The sequence below is a fragment of the Manis javanica genome, chromosome 1 (assembly GCF_040802235.1).
Source record: "Manis javanica isolate MJ-LG chromosome 1, MJ_LKY, whole genome shotgun sequence".
Classification (NCBI taxonomy): Eukaryota; Metazoa; Chordata; class Mammalia; order Pholidota; family Manidae; genus Manis; species Manis javanica.
Genome location: NC_133156.1, coordinates 116,076,469 through 116,098,321, shown reverse-complemented (window position 1 = coordinate 116,098,321; position 21,853 = coordinate 116,076,469). Strand labels below are relative to the sequence as shown.

General features: G+C 38.3%; 1 protein-coding gene across 6 annotated transcripts in view; it reads left to right on the top strand.

Annotated features, from left to right (window-relative positions):
- The window catches only part of NNT (nicotinamide nucleotide transhydrogenase), a 110,439-nt gene that overhangs the window by 75,396 nt on the left and 13,190 nt on the right, over nucleotides 1–21,853 (top strand). For all 6 annotated transcript variants that reach the window (XM_073236435.1, XM_073236457.1, XM_073236442.1 and 3 more), the window contains exons 18-19: nucleotides 146–305; nucleotides 2,320–2,401. In XM_073236435.1, the coding sequence (XP_073092536.1) occupies nucleotides 146–305; nucleotides 2,320–2,401 (242 nt within the window). The remainder of the gene's footprint in view (nucleotides 1–145; nucleotides 306–2,319; nucleotides 2,402–21,853) is intronic.

Below are 21,853 nucleotides of genomic sequence, written 5' to 3'. Positions count from 1 at the left end.
GATCTTATATATGTGATCTAAGTCAATTTCTTAGATGATCAAATAAAAATCTTTAGATGATTCTGAATGTTATATACACAGGATTCATACAATTTTTAAAAAAGTTACGTAGATTAAACTCACAGCTGATAATTTTCCTCTCTAGGCAATGAATCGCTCCCTGGCTAATGTGATTCTTGGAGGCTATGGTACTACTTCAACAGCTGGGGGAAAACCCATGGAAATTTCTGGCACACATACAGAAATCAACCTTGACAATGCAATTGACATGATTCGAGAAGCTAATAACATCATTATTACTCCAGGTAAAAAAACAAAAACCAAAAAGCAAACTTAATATGATAGCTGTTGCACTGATTAAAACAATAGGGGAAAAATTGAACTGAAACTTCTTTCATTTTTGAAAACATAATGGAAACTTAGAAGCAACCCTGTGATTACTAAGTGAAAAATACTGAGAATTCTCAGCTTAGGTTAATATTTTGGGGATCCTGTAGACATTCTATAAATTGATGTAGTAGGTTCTATCCATGTCTTTCTGTGATTCTGTACAGATGTATCAATCATCTTTGAGTCTTGTTATTTTTCTTGTCATCCATAATTCCTGGTCCTATTGTCAGGGTTAAATTAGATATAGTATGTGAAAGTGTCAGCTCACTCATTAGACTTGCTTTTAGTAAATGTTAATCTCTTTCCTTTCAAAAGTAAATATTTAAAAAATAATGTTGTTCCTAACAAGATGAGGTAACATGGCCTAGTAGAAAGAATTTGGTCTGGGGAGGTCACAAAACCTCACTTTTATTCTTAATTTTGCTTCTAACAATTGACAGGACGTTGACCAACTCATTTAATCTCTTCAGGCCTCAATTTCCTACTCTACTGAGGTTTATTCCAGTTCTTTACTCTTATCACAGAATGCTGCGGTATTAGAGACAGTACGTTGTTCTTAGATTAAGATTCTCTGTTATGCTCTCATAGGAGGTTTCTATAAAAAACGTCTATTATTGATTTGACATATGGGTACTTTGCTATTTGGTTATATACTCAGATGTGAATAACAAACAGCAGAATTGAGTGTTCAGGTGCAAGCCTTCTCAGTTGGGAGCAGTGTCCTTTTCTAGAGGCATTTGAAACATGTGGGTTGGGGTTTTTGGTTGTCTTAAAGATGGGGCTGCTACTGTCAGCTAATGTGTGGGAGTAGATGATCCCAATATGCTCTAATGCCTGGGACATTCCTGCATCATGAATTGTCCCAGCCAAAGTGGCAGTGGCATTACCGGTTGAGAAGCACCGTGCTGGAGGGTAAAGGCGGGAAGATGTAAAGGACACATTGTTTTTCTCTTGGAGATTTTCCATCTAGTGAAGAAATCAGATCAATAAATAATACAAGGTGGTTTATGATAAAGGCTTAATTGGACTGTGTGGACAGTTTTTCTGTAATGGGGGATCGAGGAAGGATTGTTGGGAGGGGTGGGTTTGTTTTGCATCTTAGAGGATGGATGGTGTTGGTGGCAGAGGGAATAGCTTGAGCAGAGACTTGGTATTTGGAAAAATGCAAGTAGAAAAGTGGGGACAGATGGGATTCATTATACAAGGGAGAATGGACAGAATGTAGGGGTAAGAGAATAAGGAAGAGGACTGAAGTTTTTGGTTATACCTAACATCAGAAATTTGGAACATTTTTTTTTTCTTTTGGGCAGTAGGGGAGATTTTTAAGTTCTTTTTTGAAGATAATAAGTTTGAGGTGGAGATGGGTCAGTGGACATGCTGTATGGAGCTCAAATGACAGGTGGAGCCCAGAGACAGATTGGGAGGCATCAGACAGTTGTTAAAACCATGCAGTGGGCTGAGATTTTCCAAGGGGAGTGTGTGGGACAAAGTGAGAGCTTTGTCATTTAAGGGGGAGAGCTAAAGGAGAACATCTATTTAAGGAAATTGAGGAAGAACAGTGACAAAGTAAGGAGGGTTACCAGGGGATTGATGTTAACAAAGCCAAGAATGAAGACAGTCTGAAAACATTTCGTGAGGCAGAGTTGGAGAGAGAGAGCACAAGTGCGTGTGTGGTGTGGTCTGTGGGGACGAGGGGGGTGCCTTGCGGTATCGGACACTGCAGAAGATTGAACAGGGACCGATAGATTTTGAATCCGAACTTAACACCAGTAGTTTCAAAAGTCTACATTATAATTTGCTTTCATTTCTAGTCCTGTTACCTGATTGCCTTTTTTGGTGTAAAAATATGTTTTGATCAAGACAGAAATTGTAGTTCATAAAATTTCAAATTGAAACCACCTTCTTCTGTGTTCTTAATGTTCTTTGTAGGCTATGGTCTCTGTGCTGCCAAAGCACAGTACCCCATTGCTGACTTGGTAAAGATGCTCTCCGAACAGGGCAAAAAAGTCAGGTAAGTACTTGCAGTGAAAGCTTGTAGTGTGTGAGTGAAATAAAAGGAAAATAGACAACTATTTTTTAAAGTGGAGTTTTACATACATAGTCACTAGTTGTCAGTTGTAAAAAACACTGTTCTAGCCTTAGTCTTACTACCTAGTCTTCATTATCTCTGTCTGATATCATCAAACCAAAGTAAGTGTTCATTTTAGAAAGAGAAATTTTATCATAATAAATTCCGGGATGTTTATTAATGGGGAAAAACAGAGGTCCTGTTTCTTTGTGGTTTGGTTTGGGGAAGGAGGTCAAGCAAAGCATTTGTGTCTTTTTGGTTTCTGTTGTTCACACTAAAGAAAAACACCTCAAATGAGAGGTGTTTGAAGAGTGAGACCCCATGGTGAACCTGTGTGGTCTGGTCAGTGTTTGACTGGTGGAGCTCTTACACTCTCAGGGTGGGAAGGACTGCTGAACATTTTCTTTTCCTAAAGCTACACATTTTTGAAATAGGAATTAGAGCAGCAGCTGGTTCTGCCACTTGCCATTTGGGCACTGGACTCTGCCTGGGAGGATGTTAAGCAGAATGGTAAAGTTGAGGACTCTGCATTTCTAGATTATTTCCCATGACCCTGGATAAAGGTTTGAGGAATGGAAAAATGGGGTCTGTGGGTGATTAACCCTTGGAGAACTTGGCGTCTGTCCCTCGCACTTTGGATCCCTGTTCTGGAACTGCTGTTAGGAGTCACTGAAGGGACCTTCAGGGCTTAGGCCTGGAGGGTAACTGCTGCTTGCTTTGTGGGGAAGCTGGATTGTCGCGACCCTTCAGGGACTGAAGCAACACGCCCAAGGTCTTGATTCTTCTCTAGGCTTTATTGTCTAACCTCTTGCGGCGGTTACAGCAGTTGTCGGGAAGCTCTCCTCCCTCCCGGCGGGCTCCCTTATATTCAGTCACCCAACCAATCCGGGACAGTATCATGCGTGACCTTTAAGCGGATAGGTGTCACGCGCCACTCTAAGCGGGCAGCACGAGCTGTGCACGGGTATGAAAGTCTGCTGGGCCAATCCCCAACAGGGAAGAGGGGAAAGGGTGGTGAGCAGGAAGCAGGCGCCATCTTTAGGGCGTTGTCCAGCTAGAGTGGGGCTCAGCCTTGGCCGTAGGCCGGGCCCCCACACTGGATCACGAGTGGTTTCCTTGCAATGATCCGGTAGGTCAGAGACAAGATAACTCTATTATTAAATAAAACATTTGTTCACCAGGATGTTAATGTATGTTGACAATACTGTTACTGTCTCTCGATAAAAAATTCCTTTTTCATGCCAGTCTTACACTTCTGTCTGGGGACAGATGATAAGAAAATAAACCAAACCATGTGGCTTGGCCTAATCAGAGTATCTACGCCAGATTAGATGCAGAATCCTAGTCGTCAGCTTGAGGGTCCCAGCTACTCATAGTGGTAACAGAGACTGAGATAATGAAACTAGAGGTTATCTAAAATGTTTTAACATCAGCTGCATTTTCTTTCTTCCCATCCTTTCTTTCTTATTCCTTCTTCTGCTCTGCCTACCTGCCATCTATTGTTTGTGTTTTTTAAATACACAGAGTCAAAATGTTACATTGTGGTAGGACCAGCTTTTCTGTGATGTAAATGGTTTCTATGTTACTGTGATCCTAGATGAACTGAAGATAGAAGGTGAGAAAAGCCAATGACTTTGCTTTATAAATCTTCGCATGGGAAGTCTCACTTGAGCAACTTACTCCTATTTTCATGTAGGGTTTAAACAGTGCTTCCCTTTTAGTCATAGTCTTGCCACCTAAAGTATTTGCAGACTTACAAGTGGAAAGGATGTGTTAAAAAATATTTTATGATTTTTCTAAAATGAAATTGTTTTTCATTATTTAATCCATATGTGAAAAAGTCTCATGTATTATTAATGCCTTCTGTCACCACATAAATGTTTAGGAGATGAGTGGCAATCATAATCAAATAGAGAAAGAGGGCTGTCATGTCTTAGTTTTCCTTAGGGAAGTGAATGATTAATTCGCCATACCTCTCTACTACTCACTAATTGTCCTAGGATGACCGGACATCTTGGAAAATCAGTTTAGTGGCAAGGTCGGACAGCATCTTAAAATTGTTCACCAGCTTGATGGAAGGCAGGATGTGAAAGGAAAGGAATGAGTGATAGAAAAAGTGATCTGAAAAGAAAAGGGTTAAATCAGATGGAATTTTAGTTTCTGACCAGATTAAAATTAGAAGTTTATCCACAAGAACATACTACTGTTTAGGATGATTTCTGTCATACTGCTTGGGGAAAGTAATTTCTTGACTTAAGATTTATGGGAGGTATTTAATTAAACATTTGTGAATAGTTTCTCAGTTATTTGTTTTTTATTGAAGTAATTTTGTGAATAGCACATCAGACTTTTCATGAGAGAGCTTCTCATCATTTCACATAATTGTCAGAGTTCATTTGAATAATTTATTAGTAATAAATTTATTGATAATTATGTAGGATTAAAATAAAATTATTGTTCAGTCTGATTTCTCAGTTAGGAAAAGTTAGCCATATATACTGATCTATTTCATATGAAAAATGAAGTTATGTATTAATACATTATTTTTTTTTACTATAGTATGTTAAATTCTCAACATGAGCTTTCTATCAAGTATGTAAATCTCACATTTGAATTAACTGGAGGAGAACTATTCTTGCCAACACGATGACAGTAGATTATCATATTTTTCCTTTCTAGCTTCTGTCTGGAGATTTTTTTTTTAATTTAAAGGGCATCATAGAAACTTTGTTGAGTTTGCTCTGTGTGCCATCATCTCATAGGACAAATGCAAATTTTCTTTCTGAAGTTAGGAATATATATATAGATGCTGGCCTTTTTAAAACAGAGACAGTGTTTGTTTGAATAAGAGATGGCTGCGGCAGTTACCTCGTGCTTTAATGGAATAAATCTGTATTTACAGTTCATGGTAATTTAGCCCTTTCATCACTCTGCGGAGCTCCCACGGTGCTCATTGAGCTCAGCTGCTGGGCCTCTGGTTTTAGCAGATCTTTGTGCCTCAGGACCCCAGCATGCCTACCATCCAGATGTGACATATTCGCACACATCCCCTGTGGAAATGTGCCAGCGTGGACATGCGATTGTCATCAATTAGTTACGCCCAAGTGGTGCCAAGAAAAATTGCATCTGTCATACAGTCTGCTGGCTTCATGGCCCATGATTGATTTAGAGACACTCCTGTTTTCCTTTACTTTGGCTATAGTCATAACATGCTCAGAGAGATTATATAATGAAGCATATGACATTTCATGATGAGCTCATATTAGGACATCATGGAAGTTCACTGACTTAGACTTTTCTTAGTGGCCAGGATATTATCGCTACTTAGTTGCCCAGATGCCTCTGTAACTTACCTCACTTGTGCTTGATCTCCAAAGGCATTGAGTTTTGGAAGTCTTACGATACAAGAGTAGAGACATTTTTCTCTTTATTTCCCAATTGGATTGATGTGATAGGCTTTTCATTATAAAGCAGTGCTCTCAATGAATAATTCTTAGAAAGGGTGTAATCTTTCTCTTTTCTCAATTAATCACTGCTTGATTTTCTTTTTCTAAAGTACTAGTGCTTCAATTATCACTGAAGTCTTGAATTTATGAAAACATGTTTCAACTTCTTGGATTGATTATGTTGCTTTCATGTTAATGTTCAACTGTACCCTTCTACTAATAATTTATTGATAAAAATTATTAATTACTAGGTACTGAGAATGGAAGGAAGCCTAAGCCCATTTCCAACTCTCAAAATATTACAGTTTAAAATGAAAACAAATTTACAAATAAATGAATCAGTGAGTGAATTCCATTTAATGTGATTGTATGCTGAGAAAAGTAGAGTAGAAGTAGGAAAGCAATTCAAAGGAGAGGAGCAGTTAGCTGTCGGGGACATCTTAAACTCTATACTGTTCAGACTATGAAATTTTTTGCAAGTTTAAAAAAAAATAATTCTTTCATCCTTCATCTAAGCACATCTAGCTACCAGTGTTATTTGCAGTTTAATAGTGTTTCACAGTGTTCTGTGACATGGCTATAGGTTGAAATACATGTTATTTTTGCTAAGAATTCCATTCTTTGAAGATACTTGAAGATGAAATATTTTGTCACTCTAACTGCATTTTCCTGTTGTTCATGGATTACATGTAATTTAAATAAACAGAGTTCAGCCTTCTTGGGGTTGTTCTGGAGTGCAGGAAGAGCTGGGATGTGCAAATTTGTGAAGTAATAAAGGTACCTGCTTCTGAAGAGAATAGAAATTAGGCTAGATATAAGATCTAGTACAGTATTTGAGGAAAGAAATAGACATTATTTAGCAGTTTCATGCCCACCTTGCAATACTTTCTTTTTAGACATGACTCTTCATGTCAATGCAGTGACCATTTGCTGAACAAATGATTATACAGTATTTTGTGCCAGGCACTGTTCTAGGTCCTGAGAATATATCAATGAATACCCAGATAAAAATTCCTGGCCCTGTGGAGTTGACATTTACTGAGAGTTTAGTTAATAGGCATTAAGACAGTCTAAACTGAAGATACTTACAGCCCCAGTGTGTCTCCAGTTCACATGCTGGTTGAAATGAAGCTGATAGCTTTAGAATGGTTATTGTAAGTGAGTTTCAGAGTTACAGCTGGTACTGTTTGGTGATGAGCTAGTCAGTGCTTCTGGTTTTGTGAAAGATATTGTGTGTTTACACTTTGCACTGCGTCTGCTTTCTTGAAAAACATAGTGCGTCTGATGGACATTATTTGTGTAATTGGTCAAATGAGTGAAATTTTTGTTGAAGAAAGGAAAAGCAAGGGAAGTCCGTGCACTCACAACTACGTTCTGTCTAGTGTAGACTTGCCAGTAATCCCTCAGATCAGAGGTGCCTTTTGTTCTCCTAGAAAGTGGCCATCTTCCTCCCAGATTTTGATTGTTGCCCAGGTCACCTTTGACTTTGTACTGTCCACAGCATATTGATGTGCAGAGAACAGAAAACTATATTAAAAGCCTGTGATTTAGGTGCTTTGTAAAGCTTGTGCTAGCCATAGCATTCTAGGACTCTTTCCTTGGAAACTCATGCCACATGCATTTCAGTGGTCTGAGGAAGAAACTCTCACTGTTGATGAAACTAGTGCCTCTGACCATTGAGGTGATTTTTGACTTCTGGTTCTAGTGTTAGTCATAATACTCTTTGAGCTTATTTTCTTCAGTGAGGTTGATGTAAACATGGCAGAGTATAAATAAAGGCACTCTTCTCATTTCATGTTCAAATTTTTCAGTATCTTATTTATAATTTCCGTCTTGCAGTGCTCACTTGTGATTGCATCCCAACAGCCATTCAACAACATCATTAAAGTAATTCAGACAGGAAGGTGAAATTATGTCTAATTTGTACATTTGTACTAATGCAGTTTTCCAGAGTATAATACTCTAGAACATTAGTGGCAAATATATATTCTAGAATATTAGTTTTTTCTCTCATATCATTCTTCATAGTTTTTTTTGCTGGATTATTTTCAAATAAGTGTGTCAGTTTCTATTCTGGGCTTGGTAGCTGGGTTTGGCTCAGCGACGGAAAAGCCAGGTTTGGGCACCATCTATAATAATTTCCTTGGAGTGGAAAAGGTAGTTTTGTGACATGGTTCTGTAGAGGACTGTGTCAGTGTTGTCACTGGATCATCTGACCTAATCCTCTTTCGATGACATCTTGTTCTGAGGGTGGTCACATGTGCGGATGAAAGTGAGTCTTCCATCAGACATTTTCTCATTTACAGTCACAGGACAGGTACTATTATTCTGTATAGGAAAAATTGTGTCCCTGAGACATTTTTGTAAGCCCCTTAACGTTCATAATTTTTTTGCTGAGGAAGGGAAGGCCATGATGAACACACCAGATTTCAGATCAGGGTAGCAGTGCAGCCCTTATTTGTCATAAAAAAAAGGAAAGAAAGGCACATAATGTTCTCTAATTCTGGGTGTTGGAAAGTTCTAGGAAATTAAATGAACATTTCTTTTCACTTTGAATTGTATGCATGAGTTCGTCTGAACCACTGCTTCTGAGAAGGACTTTCACAATTTTAGAAAGCTGGTGTCTATCCTTTTGCTCAAGAAGCCTTACCAGTACGTTAATTCCACAACCTTTCTCATTAATCAGTTTTTGTGGACAGCAACTGCCTTGTCAGGAAGATTCTTCTCCTACTTCATTACCATGCTTCTCTGCAGATGGATAGGCTGATCCCACCCAGCTCGGCTCAGCCTTTTCACCAGCAAGGTTAATTTGTGTGTCATTTACCCTGTTTCATGTCTTATAAAGTTCTATTCTATACTGCATTTACTAAAATTATTTTTTCTAAAAGATAACTTTTCCTTGTGGTTACAATAAGTGACATGTATTTGTCAATCAGAAGTTCTGATCAGAATGTGATAAACTGAAGATACCTGCCTTTTCAGATCCTATATTATTTTTCGCAGGTGAAATGCATAATTAAAAAACAAATATTGAATGCAGTAACAGATCTTTTTTATTACCTCCACTGGCCTTTCTCGGAATGGAGCATCGCCACATACAAACATAGAATACTAAAGTCCTTAGAGGCCCAAACCAGTGCCTCTTTACTGCATCTGCAGTGAATGCCCAGCCTGTTCTGTGATAAAACACTGCATACATATTCGGTGTTCTAATAAATGAGTTCTAAGTAAAGGAATCCTGCCTTAGGGAGCAGTTGGGTTGGAGAATCTTTAAGGCTTACTTTAAAGGTTTTATTGATTCATAAATACTTAGGGGTAAAAACAGGAAGAATAAGTAGGCTTTTAACAAATAAACCCTCTTTTTATTTTCCTTTGGTATATCTTTTTCCTAGTTAACTTGTTAACTTCCAAGGAACCTAGGGTAATGTATTTAGGAAAATTGTGGGATGATGGTATCCGGAAGGCAGAATTCCAAAATGCTATTAATGTATTTTATCCTGTATACAGTTTGATTTTAAAATATAAAACACAGTAAAAAGAAAGGAAATTAAGCCTTTTAACATCTCGAGTATGAAAATAGATTTTGCACAGTGACTCCTTAGACATATAGCCAAATAGTTGGAGGTTGTAAAGAGATTTTTTAAAAAAATGGAGATCCTTTTTCCTATTCATAATAGTCAAAGAGTGCAAAATGAAGAAAGTTCTTTAAATATTTTAGAGTGGGGGCCAGCTGTCCCTTAAGTTTCTTTGTTTTATTTTTGTTGAATTGGGATACTTATTTCTTCTTCATGTTTTATTGCTGAGCTAAATTTATATATTTTCATAATGCATGAAAGAAAACAGTTTGTTTGCACAGTTGTGTGGGATGTTTTTTACTTGTGACTAGTCCCACAGGTCCCAAGAAGAACTGTTGGTCAGGACCTATTGTCTTCATGGCCCATGATCATGGGACTTCACATTGTTGTGTCCCCTTTAGAGCATGTGGTGTCTGAAGTCTAACGTGAAGTTGTGAAAAAGTGTAATAATGGGGTTTATATCTTCACGCATTATAAAAGAGAGTCAAAAAAATATGTTGTCACAGAGAAGACAAGTAGTGACTCTATAGCATCTTACTACGCTGATGGACAGAGACTGTAGTGGGTTATTTGGGGGGACTTGGTGCTGGGAGGAAGTCTAGTAAGCATAACGTTCCTCATGTAATTGTAGATAAATGATACCAAAAAAAAAACAACCCACAGGGAAAAAAAAAATCACATTTGTTTCATGTTACCACAGATCCCAATAGAAAAGTGTGTCAGTACTGAGAAGCTGTCAGACTTACTGGTGGGACACAAGTTTTGCAAAATCCTGATTTTTCTTTTCAGTTTCCTTTTTATCAAGGCAACAAGTACTGTCAATTATCATCTGTCAGTTGATTTTCTTGAAGGGACAGGCCAATGTTCATTTTCAAGGAAGTGTCTGCTAAATATCCAAGTCTTAATAATTGTAGTTTCTGTGTTGTTCCTTTCTTCAAATAAATGGTATCCCATTAAAAAAGAACAAAAAAAATATGTTGTGTTTTGAATTGCTCCTTTTCCCAAAGCTTACCCAACTCACTGTGATAATTTTGCCTTTATTCTCTGTTGATTAATTTAAGAGACTCTGAAGATCAGGTTGTTCTATTTGAGTAGATTATTGTACTTTTTTTGAACTGTGCCTGGGTCTGTTTTTAATTGGTGCCTCTGACCTTTTATTATATAGTGTTCCATGGAAGACTATACCATTTCATATTTGAGAGAGAAAATTGCAAGAAGTGTTGACATTTTTCTTGGTTCAAGATAATTGAAGTGGTTACCCTGATTTGATGTTGATGTTGTATCTGTCTGGAGGAAACAATACTTTTTTGCCTAACATATCCGTAGAAGGATTAAATGTGACCTTTTGAAATTTGATTCTATCAAAGTAAATGTGTATTTGAATATTAGGCTAAGTTCAAAATGAGTCCAGTGCTCACAGTTATTGGTCACTGTCAAGACTACATAATTTCTCTAGGCTTTTTAAAATGTAGTTCCAAGTACAAAAAATTTCTGGCTTTTTTAGGACTATATTGATATTTACTGGGATTTTAAGGTAAATATTAGGAAACCAATTCAGGAAAATGTTGACATCAGGCCAACATTTGTTTTAATGTAAAAATGAAAGTTTCTTTTTATATAACTGATCATTAAAAATGTGCACTTATTTGAAAAATGCAGATGAGTATTTATATTACAAAAATGTATTTGAATAGAATATTATAATTGCAGGTTACATTTATTCAAGGCTTATGTGTTCTACGTATCATTCTGAAGTGCTTCATATAAATAAGGCTTTTAACATGAATTATCTCACTTAATCTCACAATATGCTCTGGAGAGGTTTTGTTATTGATTCCATTGTACACATGAGGAAAACTGAGGCACACAAAAGTAAATTGTCCAAATGTTTGGAACCCAGGCAGTGACACTTTAGAGCTCTTTTTTTTTCTTTGAGAGGGCATCTCTCATATTTATTGATCAAATGGTTGTTAACAACAATAAAATTCTGTATAGGGGGGTCCATGCTCAATGCACATGGTGAATGAATTCTTACATAGTGAATAAGTTCTTACATGGTGAACAGTACAAGGGCAGTCATCACAGAAACATTCGGTTTTGATCACGCACGATGAACTATAAACAATCAGGTCAAATATGAATATTCGTTTGATTTTTATACTTGATTTGTATGTGGATCCCACATTTCTCCCTTTATTATTATTATTATTTTTATTTTTAATAAACTGCTGAAGTGGTAGGTAGATGCAAGATAAAGGTAGAAAACATAGTTTAGTGTTGTAAGAGAGCAATTATAGATGATCATGTGTGTGCCTGTAGACTATGTGCTAATCCGAGCTAGACAAGGGCAATAAAACATCCATGGATGCAGAAGCTTTCTCTCAACACAGGGGGGAGGGTGAGGTTCTAAGCTTCACCACTGTTGTTCCCCAGTTTCTCACCTGATGGCCCCTCTGTGACTGTGCCTGTCTTAGGTTGTTCCTCCCTTGAGGAATCTTACCCGTCTCTGGCTAACCAGTCATCTTCCGGAGCCATACAGGGAAATGTAAAGTCGGTAAGTGAGAGAGAAGCCATATTGTTTGAAAAGGTTAGCTTTTTACTTCTTTGCAGATTTATGCCCTGTGGCTTCTATGCCCAGCACTTGTCTCGAGGTATCTTTATCACCTGGAGGAATTATGCTCAGTAAATTCGATATGAGGCACGAATTCTATTTAAGGGTTGTAATTAGGAAGGAAGAAGAAAAGCTATAGAGGTAGCATATGGAAGAAAACATGGGAGGATTGATTATTTCTTTGACATATCTTCTTGTAGAGTACCTTAAGTATGTATAGGTTTTAAACTACTAACTAACTTGCGCACACCTATTAACATAATAGGAATACGGTGACATAAACAAAGCAAATCTATAATTACCAGCCATCTCCAGTGAAGCCAAGAAAACCATTTAGGCACCCTAAGCATTTGTGAAAATTAGTCTATGATATGATGGATATTGTCCAACTGTACTTCAACAGTCTGAGAGAAATCAGACAAATTAAAGCAACCCATTTCTGGGATCTGTTCACATCCCGTATGTTCTTTTAACCGTAGATAGTCTATCGTCGTAAGATTTTGGAGCGCTACAACTTGCACCCCTCCCAACTCCTGATTGAGTTCCAACAGTACAGATCTGGTCAAATTTGTTGTCTCACTGTATGCACATGCCAGCCTAGACATCTCCCTCCTCATTCCAATGGCAAGTCCAGGAAACGGTGGGGTGGACGCAGCCACAACCGCAGCATCATCCGGATCCCTGTGGAGGCTTTTTGATGATCATCCCCTGGCACGAGTCCTCCAGAGAGTGCTGATGCCGGAAGCTCCTCCTCATATCGTATCTTAGTTCATTTTCTGGGTATCCAAGCTAGGCCTTGATCTTCTGCATAGAAACAAACAGACCCTTTGCCCACACTTTGACATGCCCTCTATACCACTGTGCAGAACTCATTGGAGGTCAGCACACAGGGACTGATTTTTTTTTTTTTAATTAAGAGAAAGGAATATTATCAGAAAAGATTACCTCCATAGCTGATCATCTGACACCCTTTAAGTGTTCAACATTAAGGATATTTAAAGCATGCGTTAATCTTTGATTTACCAATTGTTTTATCCTATCAAGGATTAATCCCCCTTTTCTTTCATTCTTTTTTTTTCTTAATCTTTAATCTACACTTACATGAAGAATACTCTGTTTACTATGCTCTCCCCTATATCAGGTCCCCCCTAAAAACCACATTACGGTCACTGTCCATCAGCATAGCAAAATGTAGACTCACTACTTGTCCTCTCTGTGTTGTACAGCCCTCCCTCCCCTTTCTCCCTCCCCCCCATGCATGCTAAACTTAATACCCCCCTTCTTCTTCCCCCACCTTATCCTGCCCACCCATCCTCCCCACGTCCTTTCCCTTTGGTACCTGTTAGTCCATTTTTGGGGTTCTGTAATTCTGCTGCTGTTTTGTTCCTTCAGTTTTTCCTTTGTTCTTATACTCCTCAGATGAGTGAAATCATTTGGTATTTCTCTTTCTCCGCTTGGCTTATTTCACTGAGCATTATACTCTCCAGCTCCATCCATGTTGCTGCAAATGGTAGGATTTTTCCTCTTCTTATGGTGAGTAGTATTCCATTGTGTATATGTACCACATCTTCTTTATCCATTCATCTACCGATGGACATTTAGGTTGCTTCCAATTCTTGGCTATTGTAAATAGTGCTGCGATAAACATAGGGGTGCATCTGTCTTTCTCAAACTTGTTTGCTGCGTTCTTAGGGTAAATTCCTAGGAGTGGAATTCCTGGGTCAAATGGTAGGTCTGTTTTGAGCATTTTGATGAACCTCCATACTGCTTTCCACAATGGTTGGACTAATTTACATTCCCACCAGCAGTGTAGGAGGGTTCCCCGTTCTCCACAGCCTTGCCAACATTTGTTGTTGTTTGTCTTTTGGATGGCAGCTATCCTTACTGGTGTGAAGTGATACCTCATTGTAGTTTTAATTTGCATTTCTCTGATAATTAGCGATGTGGAGCATCTTTTCATGTGTCTGTTGGCCATCTGTATTTCTTTTTTAGAGAACTGTCTGTTCAGTTCCTCTGCCCATTTTTTAATTGGGTTGTTTGTTTTTTGTTTGTTGAGGCGTGTGAGCTCTTTATATATTCTGGACGTCAAGCCTTTATTGGAACTGTCATTTTCAAATATATTCTCCCATACTGTAGGGTTCCTTTTTGTTCTACTGATGGTGTCTTTTGCTGTACAGAAACTTTTCAGCTTAATTGTTGCTCATTTTTGCTGTTGTTTTCCTTGCCTGGGGAGATATGTTCAAGAAGACGTCACTCATGTTTATGTCTAAGAGTTTTTTGCCTATGTTTTTTTCCAAGAGTTTAATGGTTTCATGACTTACATTCAGGTCTTTGATCCATTTTGAGTTTACCTTTGTATATGGGGTAGACAAAGGTCCAGTTTCATTCTCCTACATGTAGCTGTCCAGTTTTGCCAGCACTTTCTGTTGAAGAGACTGTCATTTTGCCATTGTATGTCCATGGCTCCTTTATCAAATATTAATTGACCATATATGTTTGGGTTAATTTCTGGAGTCTCTAATGTGTTCCACTGGTCTGTGGCTCTGTTCTTGTGCCAGTACCAAATTGTCTTGATTACTATGGCTTTGTAGTAGAGCTTGAAGTTGGGGAGTGAGATCCCCCCTACTTTATTCTTCTTTCTCAGGATTGCTTTGGCCATTTGGGGTCTTTGGTGTTTCCATATGAATTTTTTTTTTCTTGGGTTTTTTTCAGTTTTATGGAGATATAGTGGACAATAACACCTTTTTATTATTTATGTTAGTTGATTCTTTTTTTGTTTCTATTAGTATTCACTGAGTGTCAGACACGGTTTTAGGAATATAGCAGTGAATGTAACAAAGTCTCTACACTTGTGGAGTGTTTCTTCCAGTGGATGGGAGGAGGGGAAAAGGATAGTAATGAGTGCTGTGGAAAACATAAAGTCAAATAGTAACAATAATGATAGTAATAATAGTAATAAAGCAAAGGAAATTTAAATCTGTGAACAATTATTTTAAACACTGATAGCTCTTTTCAGTCAATATTTGCAACCTCTGCCTCATCAAATATTCCGTACAGCAGAGCGGGAGGACAAAGAATCAAGTACAAGTTAAAAGAGCTGAGTCCTCCTCCTGGTTCCATAACTGATTAGCTCTGTAGACGTGGGCAGGCACCTCACCTTTCTGAGCCTCTCTCTCCCCCACAGTAGGACAGGGATCACGCCTGTCTCACAGTGGCTGGTGAGGCTCTTAGTGGTCTGGGCACACTTTATCATTAATTGTAAGCCTCTGTCTACAAATAATCTTTTAGGCAAATCCTGTAATTTGAAATTGAAATTCTTTTTCTCTTTTATCTGCCTCCCCACCCCCATTTTTGGCTCAAGATTTTAGTGATTGCCATTAAAAGACAAATATGTTGGCTCATATGAGAAGATACTGTCACCTAGCAGCGAACTTTTTAAAAGTTAATTACTGCAGTTAGTCCTAGCAGATAGCAGAACCCTAATGCCTCAGAGCACAGCGAGGGTTTGGATGTCCTGGGAAGGACTTCAGGAACAACCTGGTTCTGGCTCTTGGTGCTTTTTTAGACCTGTACAGAAGGGTGAGTGGAAAAACCCTCAAGACAAAGCCTGCCTGTCCTTGCAGTTTTTTTTTTTTTTTTGAGAGGGCATCTCTCATATTTATTGATCAAATGGTTGTTAACAACAATAAAATTCAGTATAGGGGGGTCAATGCTCAATGTACAATCATTAATCCATCTCAAGTCTAATTCTCGTCAGTCTCCAATCTTCTGAAGCATAATGAGCAAGTTCTTACATGGTGAACGAATTCTTACATAGTGAATAAATTCTTACATGGTGAACAGTACAAGGGCATTCATCACAGAAACTTTTGGTTTTGATCACTCATTATAAACTATAAACAATCAGGTCAAATATGAATATTCGTTTGATTTTTATACTTGATTTATATGTGAATCCCACATTTCTCCCTTTATTATTATTATTATTTTTATTTTTAATAAAATGCTGAAGTGGTAGGTAGATGCAAGATAAAGGTAGAAAACAGTTTAGTGCTGTAAGGGGGCAAATGTAGATGATCAGATGATCAGGTGTGTGCCTATGGACTAAGTATTAATCCAGGCTAGACAAGGGCAGCAAAACATCCACGGATGCAGAAGATTTCTCTCAAAGCAGGGGGGGTGAGGTTCTGAGCCTCACCTCTGTTGATCCCCAAATTCTCACCTGATGGCCCCCCTGCGACTGTGCCTGTCTTAGGTTGTTCCTCCCTTGAGGAATCTTACCCGTCTCTGGCTAACCAGTCCTCTTCCGGGGCCATACAGGGAAATGTAAAGTTGGTAAGTTAGAGAGAAGCCATATTGTTTGAAAAGGTTAGCTTTTTACTTCTTTGCAGATTTATGCCCTGTGGCTTCTATGCCCAGCACTTGTCTCGAGGTATCTTTACCACCTGGAGGAATTATGATACCCGGTAAATTCGATATGAGGCACGAATTCTATTTAAGGGTTGTAATTAGGAAGAAAGAAGAAAAGCTACAGATGTAGCATATGGAAGGAAACATGGGAGGATTGATTATTTCTTTGACATATCTTCTTGTAGAGTACCTTAAGTATGTATAGGTTTTAAACTACTAACTAATTTGCACACACATATTAACATAATAGGAATACGGTGACATAAACAAAGCAAATCTATAATTACCATCCATCTCCAGTGAAGCCAAGAAAACCATTTAGGCACCCTAGGCATTTGTGAAAATTTGTCTATGATATGATGGATATTGTCCAACTGTACTTCAACAGTCTGAGAGAAATCAGACAAATTAAAGCAGCCCATTTCTGGGATCTGTTCACATCCCATATGTTCTTTTAACCGTAGATAGTCTATAGTCATAAGACTTTGGAGTGCTACAACTTGCACCCCTCCCAACTCCTGGTTGAGTTCCAACAGTACAGATCCGGTCAAATTCGTTGTCTCACTGTATGCACATGCCAGCCTAGACATCTCCCTCCTCATTCCTATGGCAAGTCCAGGAGACGGTGGGCTGGATGCAGCCACAACCGCAGCATCGTCCGGATCCCTGTGGAGGCTTTTTGATGATCATCCCCCGGCACAAGTCCTCCAGAGAGTGCTGATGCCGGAAGCTCCTCCTCATATCGTATCTTAGTTCATTTTCTGGGTATCCAAGCTAGGCCTTGATCTTCTGCATAGAAACAAACAGACCCTTTGCCCACACTTTGACATGCCCTCTATACCACTGTGCAGAACTCATTGGAGGTCAGCACACAGTAACTGCTTTTTTTTTTTTTTTTTTTTTTTTATAGAGAAATGAATATTATCAGAAAAGAGTACCTCCATAGCTGATCATCTGACACCCTTTAAGTGATCAACATTAAGGATATTTAAAGCATGCGTTGATCTTTGATTTACCAATAGTTTTATCCTATCAAGGAGTAATCCCCTTTTTCTTTCTTTTTTTTTTTTTTTAATTTTTAATCTATACCTACATGAAGAATACTATGTTTACTATGCTCTCCCCTATATCAGGTACCCCCTAACAACCACATTACGATTACTGTCCATCAGCTTAGCAAAATGTTGTAGAGTCGCTACTTGTCCTCTCTGTGTTGTGCAGCCCACCCTCCCCTTTCTCCCTCCCCCCCATGCATGCTAATATTAATACCCCCCTTCTTCTTCTCCCCCCCTTATCCCTCCCTGCCCACCCATCCTCCCCAGTTCCTTTCCCTTTGGTACCTGTTAGTCCATTTTTGGGTTCTGTAATTCTGCTGCTGTTTTGTTCCTTCAGTTTTTCCTTTGTTCCTGTACTCCTCAGATGAGTGAAATCATTTGGTATTTCTCTTTCTCCACTTGGCTTATTTCACTGAGCATAATACTCTCCAGCTCCATCCATGTTGCTGCAAATGGTTGGATTTTTCCACTTCTTATGGCTGAGTAGTATTCCATTGTGTATATGTACCACATCTTCTTTATCCATTCATCTACCGATGGACATTTAGGTTGCTTCCAATTCTTGGCTATTGTAAATAGTGCTGCGATAAACATAGGGGTGCATCTGTCTTTCTCAAACTTGATTGCTGCGTTCTTAGGGTAAATTCCTAGGAGTGGAATTCGTGGGTCAAATGGTAGGTCTGTTTTGAGCATTTTGATGAACCTCCATACTGCTTTCCACAATGGTTGGACTAATTTACATTCCCACCAGCAGTTTAGGAGGGTTCCCCTTTCTCCACAGCCTCGCCAACATTTGTTGTTGTTTGTCTTTTGGATGGCAGCTATCCTTACTGGTGTGAGGTGATACCTCATTGTAGTTTTAATTTGCATTTCTCTGATAATTAGCGATGTGGAGCATCTTTTCATGTGTCTGTTGGCCATCTGTATTTCTCTTTTAGAGAACTGTCTGTTCAGTTCCTCTGCCCATTTTTTAATTGGGTTATTTGTTTTTTGTTTGTTGAGGCGTGTGAGCTCTTTATATATTCTAGACGTCAAGCCTTTATCGGATGTGTCATTTTCAAATATATTCTCCCATACTGTAGGGTTCCTTTTTGTTCTGTTGATGGTGTCTTTTGCTGTACAGAAGCTTTTCAGCTTAATGTAGTCCCACTTGCTCATTTTTGCTGTTGTTTTCCTTGCCTGGGGAGATATGTTCAAGAAGAGGTCACTCATGTTTATGTCTAAGAGGTTTTTGCCTATGTTTTTTTCCAAGAGTTTAATGGTTTCATGACTTACATTCAGGTCTTTGATCCATTTTGAGTTTACCTTCGTATATGGGGTTAGACAATGGTCCAGTTTCATTCTTCTACATGTAGCTGTCCAGTTTTGCCAGCACTTTCTGTTGTATGTCCATGTATTTGCCATTGTATGTCCATGGCTCCTTTATCAAATATTAATTGACCATATATGTTTGGGTTAATTTCTGGAGTCTCTAATCTGTTCCACTGGTCTGTGGCTCTGTTCTTGTGCCAGTACCAAATTGTCTTGATTACCATGGCTTTGTAGTAGAGCTTGAAGTTGGGGAGTGAGATCCCCCCTACTTTATTCTTCTTTTTCAGGATTGCTTTGGCTATTCGGGGTCTTTGGTATTTCCATATGAATTTTTGAATTATTTGTTCCAATTCATTGAAGAATGTTGCTGGTAATTTGATAGGCATTGCATCAAATCTGTATATTGCTTTGGGCAGGATGGCTATTTTGACGATATTAATTCTTCCTAGCCATGAGCATGGGATGAGTTTCCATTTATTAGTGTCCCCTTTAATTTCTCTTAAGAATGACTTGTAGTTTTCAGAGTATAAGTCTTTCACTTCTTTGGTTAGGTTTATTCCTAGGTATTTTATTCTATTTGATGCAATGGTGAATGGAATTGTTTTCCTGATTTCTCTTTCTATTGATTCATTGTTAGTGTATAGGAAAGCTACAGATTTCTGTGTGTTATTTTTGTATCCTGCAACTTTGCTGTATTCCGATATCAGTTCTAGTAGTTTTGGAGTGGAGTCTTTAGGGTTTTTTATGTACAGTATCATATCATCTGCAAATAGTGACAGTTTAACTTCTTCTTTACCAATCTGGATTCCTTGTATTTCTTTGTTTTGTCTGATTGCCGTGACTAGGACCTCCAGTACTATGTTAAATAACAGTGGGGAGAGTGGGCATCCCTGTCTGGTTCCCGATCTCAAAGGAAATGCTTTCAGCTTCTCGCTGTTCAGTATAATGCTGGCTGTGGGTTTATCATATATGGCCTTTATTATGTTGAGGTACTTGCCCTCTATTCCCATTTTGCTGAGAGTTTTTATCATGAATGGATGTTGAATTTTGTCCAATGCTTTTTCCTCATCTATGGAGATGATCATGTGGTTTTTGTCTTTCTTTTTGTTGATGTGGTGGATGATGTTTATGGATTTTCGAATGTTGTACCATCCTTGCATCCCTGGGATGAATCCCACTTGGTCATGGTGTATGATCCGTTTGATATACTGTTGAATTCTGTTTGCTAATATTTTATTAAGTATTTTTGCATCTACATTCATCAGGGATACTGGTCTGTAATTTTCTTTTTTGGTGCGGTCTTTGCCTGGTTTTGGTATTAGGGTGATGTTGGCTTCATAGAATGAGTTTGGGAGTATTCCCTTTTCTTCTATTTTGTGGAACACTTTAAGGAGAATGGGTATTATGTCTTCTCTGTGTGTCTGATAAAATTCCGAGGTAAATCCGTCCGGCCCCGGGGTTTTGTTCTTGGGTAGATTTTTGATTACCATTTAAATTTCTTTGCTCGTAATTGGTTTGTTTAACTTTTGTGTTTCTTCCTTGGTCAGTCTTGGGAGGTTGTATTTTTCTAGGAAGTTGTCCATTTCTTCTAGGTTTTCCAGCTTGTTGGCATATAGGTTTTCATAGTAGTCTTTAATAATTCTTTGTATTTCTGTGGAGTCTGTCGTGATTTTTCCATTCTCATTTCTGATTATGTTGATTTGTGTTGATTCTCTTTTTCTCTCAATAAGTTTGGCTAGAGGCTTATCTATTTTGTTTATTTTCTCAAAGAACCAGCTCTTGGTTTTGTTGATTTTTGCTATTGTTTTATTCTTCTCAATTTTGTTTATTTCTTCTCTGATCTTTATTATGTCCCTCCTTCTGCTGACTTTAGGCCTCATTTGTTCTTCTTTTTCCAGTTTCGATAATTGTGATGTTAGGCTATTCATTTGGGATTGTTCTTCCCTCTTCAAGTGTGCCTGGATTGCTATATACTTTCCTCTTAAGACTGCTTTCACTGCGTCCCACAGAAGTTGGGGCTTAGTGTTGTTGTCATTTGTTTCTATATATTCCTTGATCTCTATTTTGATTTGTTCATTGATCCATTGATTATTTAGTAGCATGTTGTTAAGCCTCCATGTGTCTGTGAGCCTTTTTGTTTTCTTTGTAGAATTTATTTCTACTTTTATACCTTTGTGGTCTGAAAAATTGGTTGGTAGAATTTCAATATTTTGGAGTTTACTGAGGCTCTTTTTGTGAGCTAGTATGTGGTCTATTCTTGAGAATGTTCCATGTGCACTTGAGAAGAATGTATATCCTGTTGCTTTTGGATGTAGAGTTCTATAGATGTCTATTAGGTCCATCTGTTCTAGGGTGTTGTTCAGTGCCTCTGTGTCCTTACTTATTTTCTGCCCGGTGGATCTATCCTTCGGGGTGAGTGGTGTGTTGAAGTCTCCTAAAATGAATGCATTGCAGTCTATTTCCCTCTTTAGTTCTGTTAGTATTTGCTTCAGATATGCTGGTGCTCCTGTATTGGGTGCATATATATTTAGAATGGTTATATCCTCTTGTTGGACTGAGCCCTTTATCATTATGTAGTGTCCTTCTTTATCTCTTGTTACTTTCTTTGTTTTGAAGTCTATTTTGTCTGATATTAGTACTGCAACCCCTGCTTTCTTCTCACTGTTGTTTGCCTGAAATATGTTTTTCCATCCCTTGACTTTTAGTCTATGCTTATCTTTGGGTTAAGGTGTGTTTCTTGTAAGCAGCATATAGATGGGTCTTGCTTTTTTTATCCATTCTATTACTCTGTGTCTTTTGATTGGTGCATTAAGTCTATTTACATTTAGGGTGACTATTGAGAGATATGTACTTCTTGCCATTGCAGGCTTTAGATTCGTGGTTACCAAAGGTTCAAGGTTAGCTTCTTTAGTACCTTACTGCCTAACTTAGCTCGCTTATTGAGCTGTTATATACACTGTCTGGAGATTCTTTTCTTCTCTCCCTTC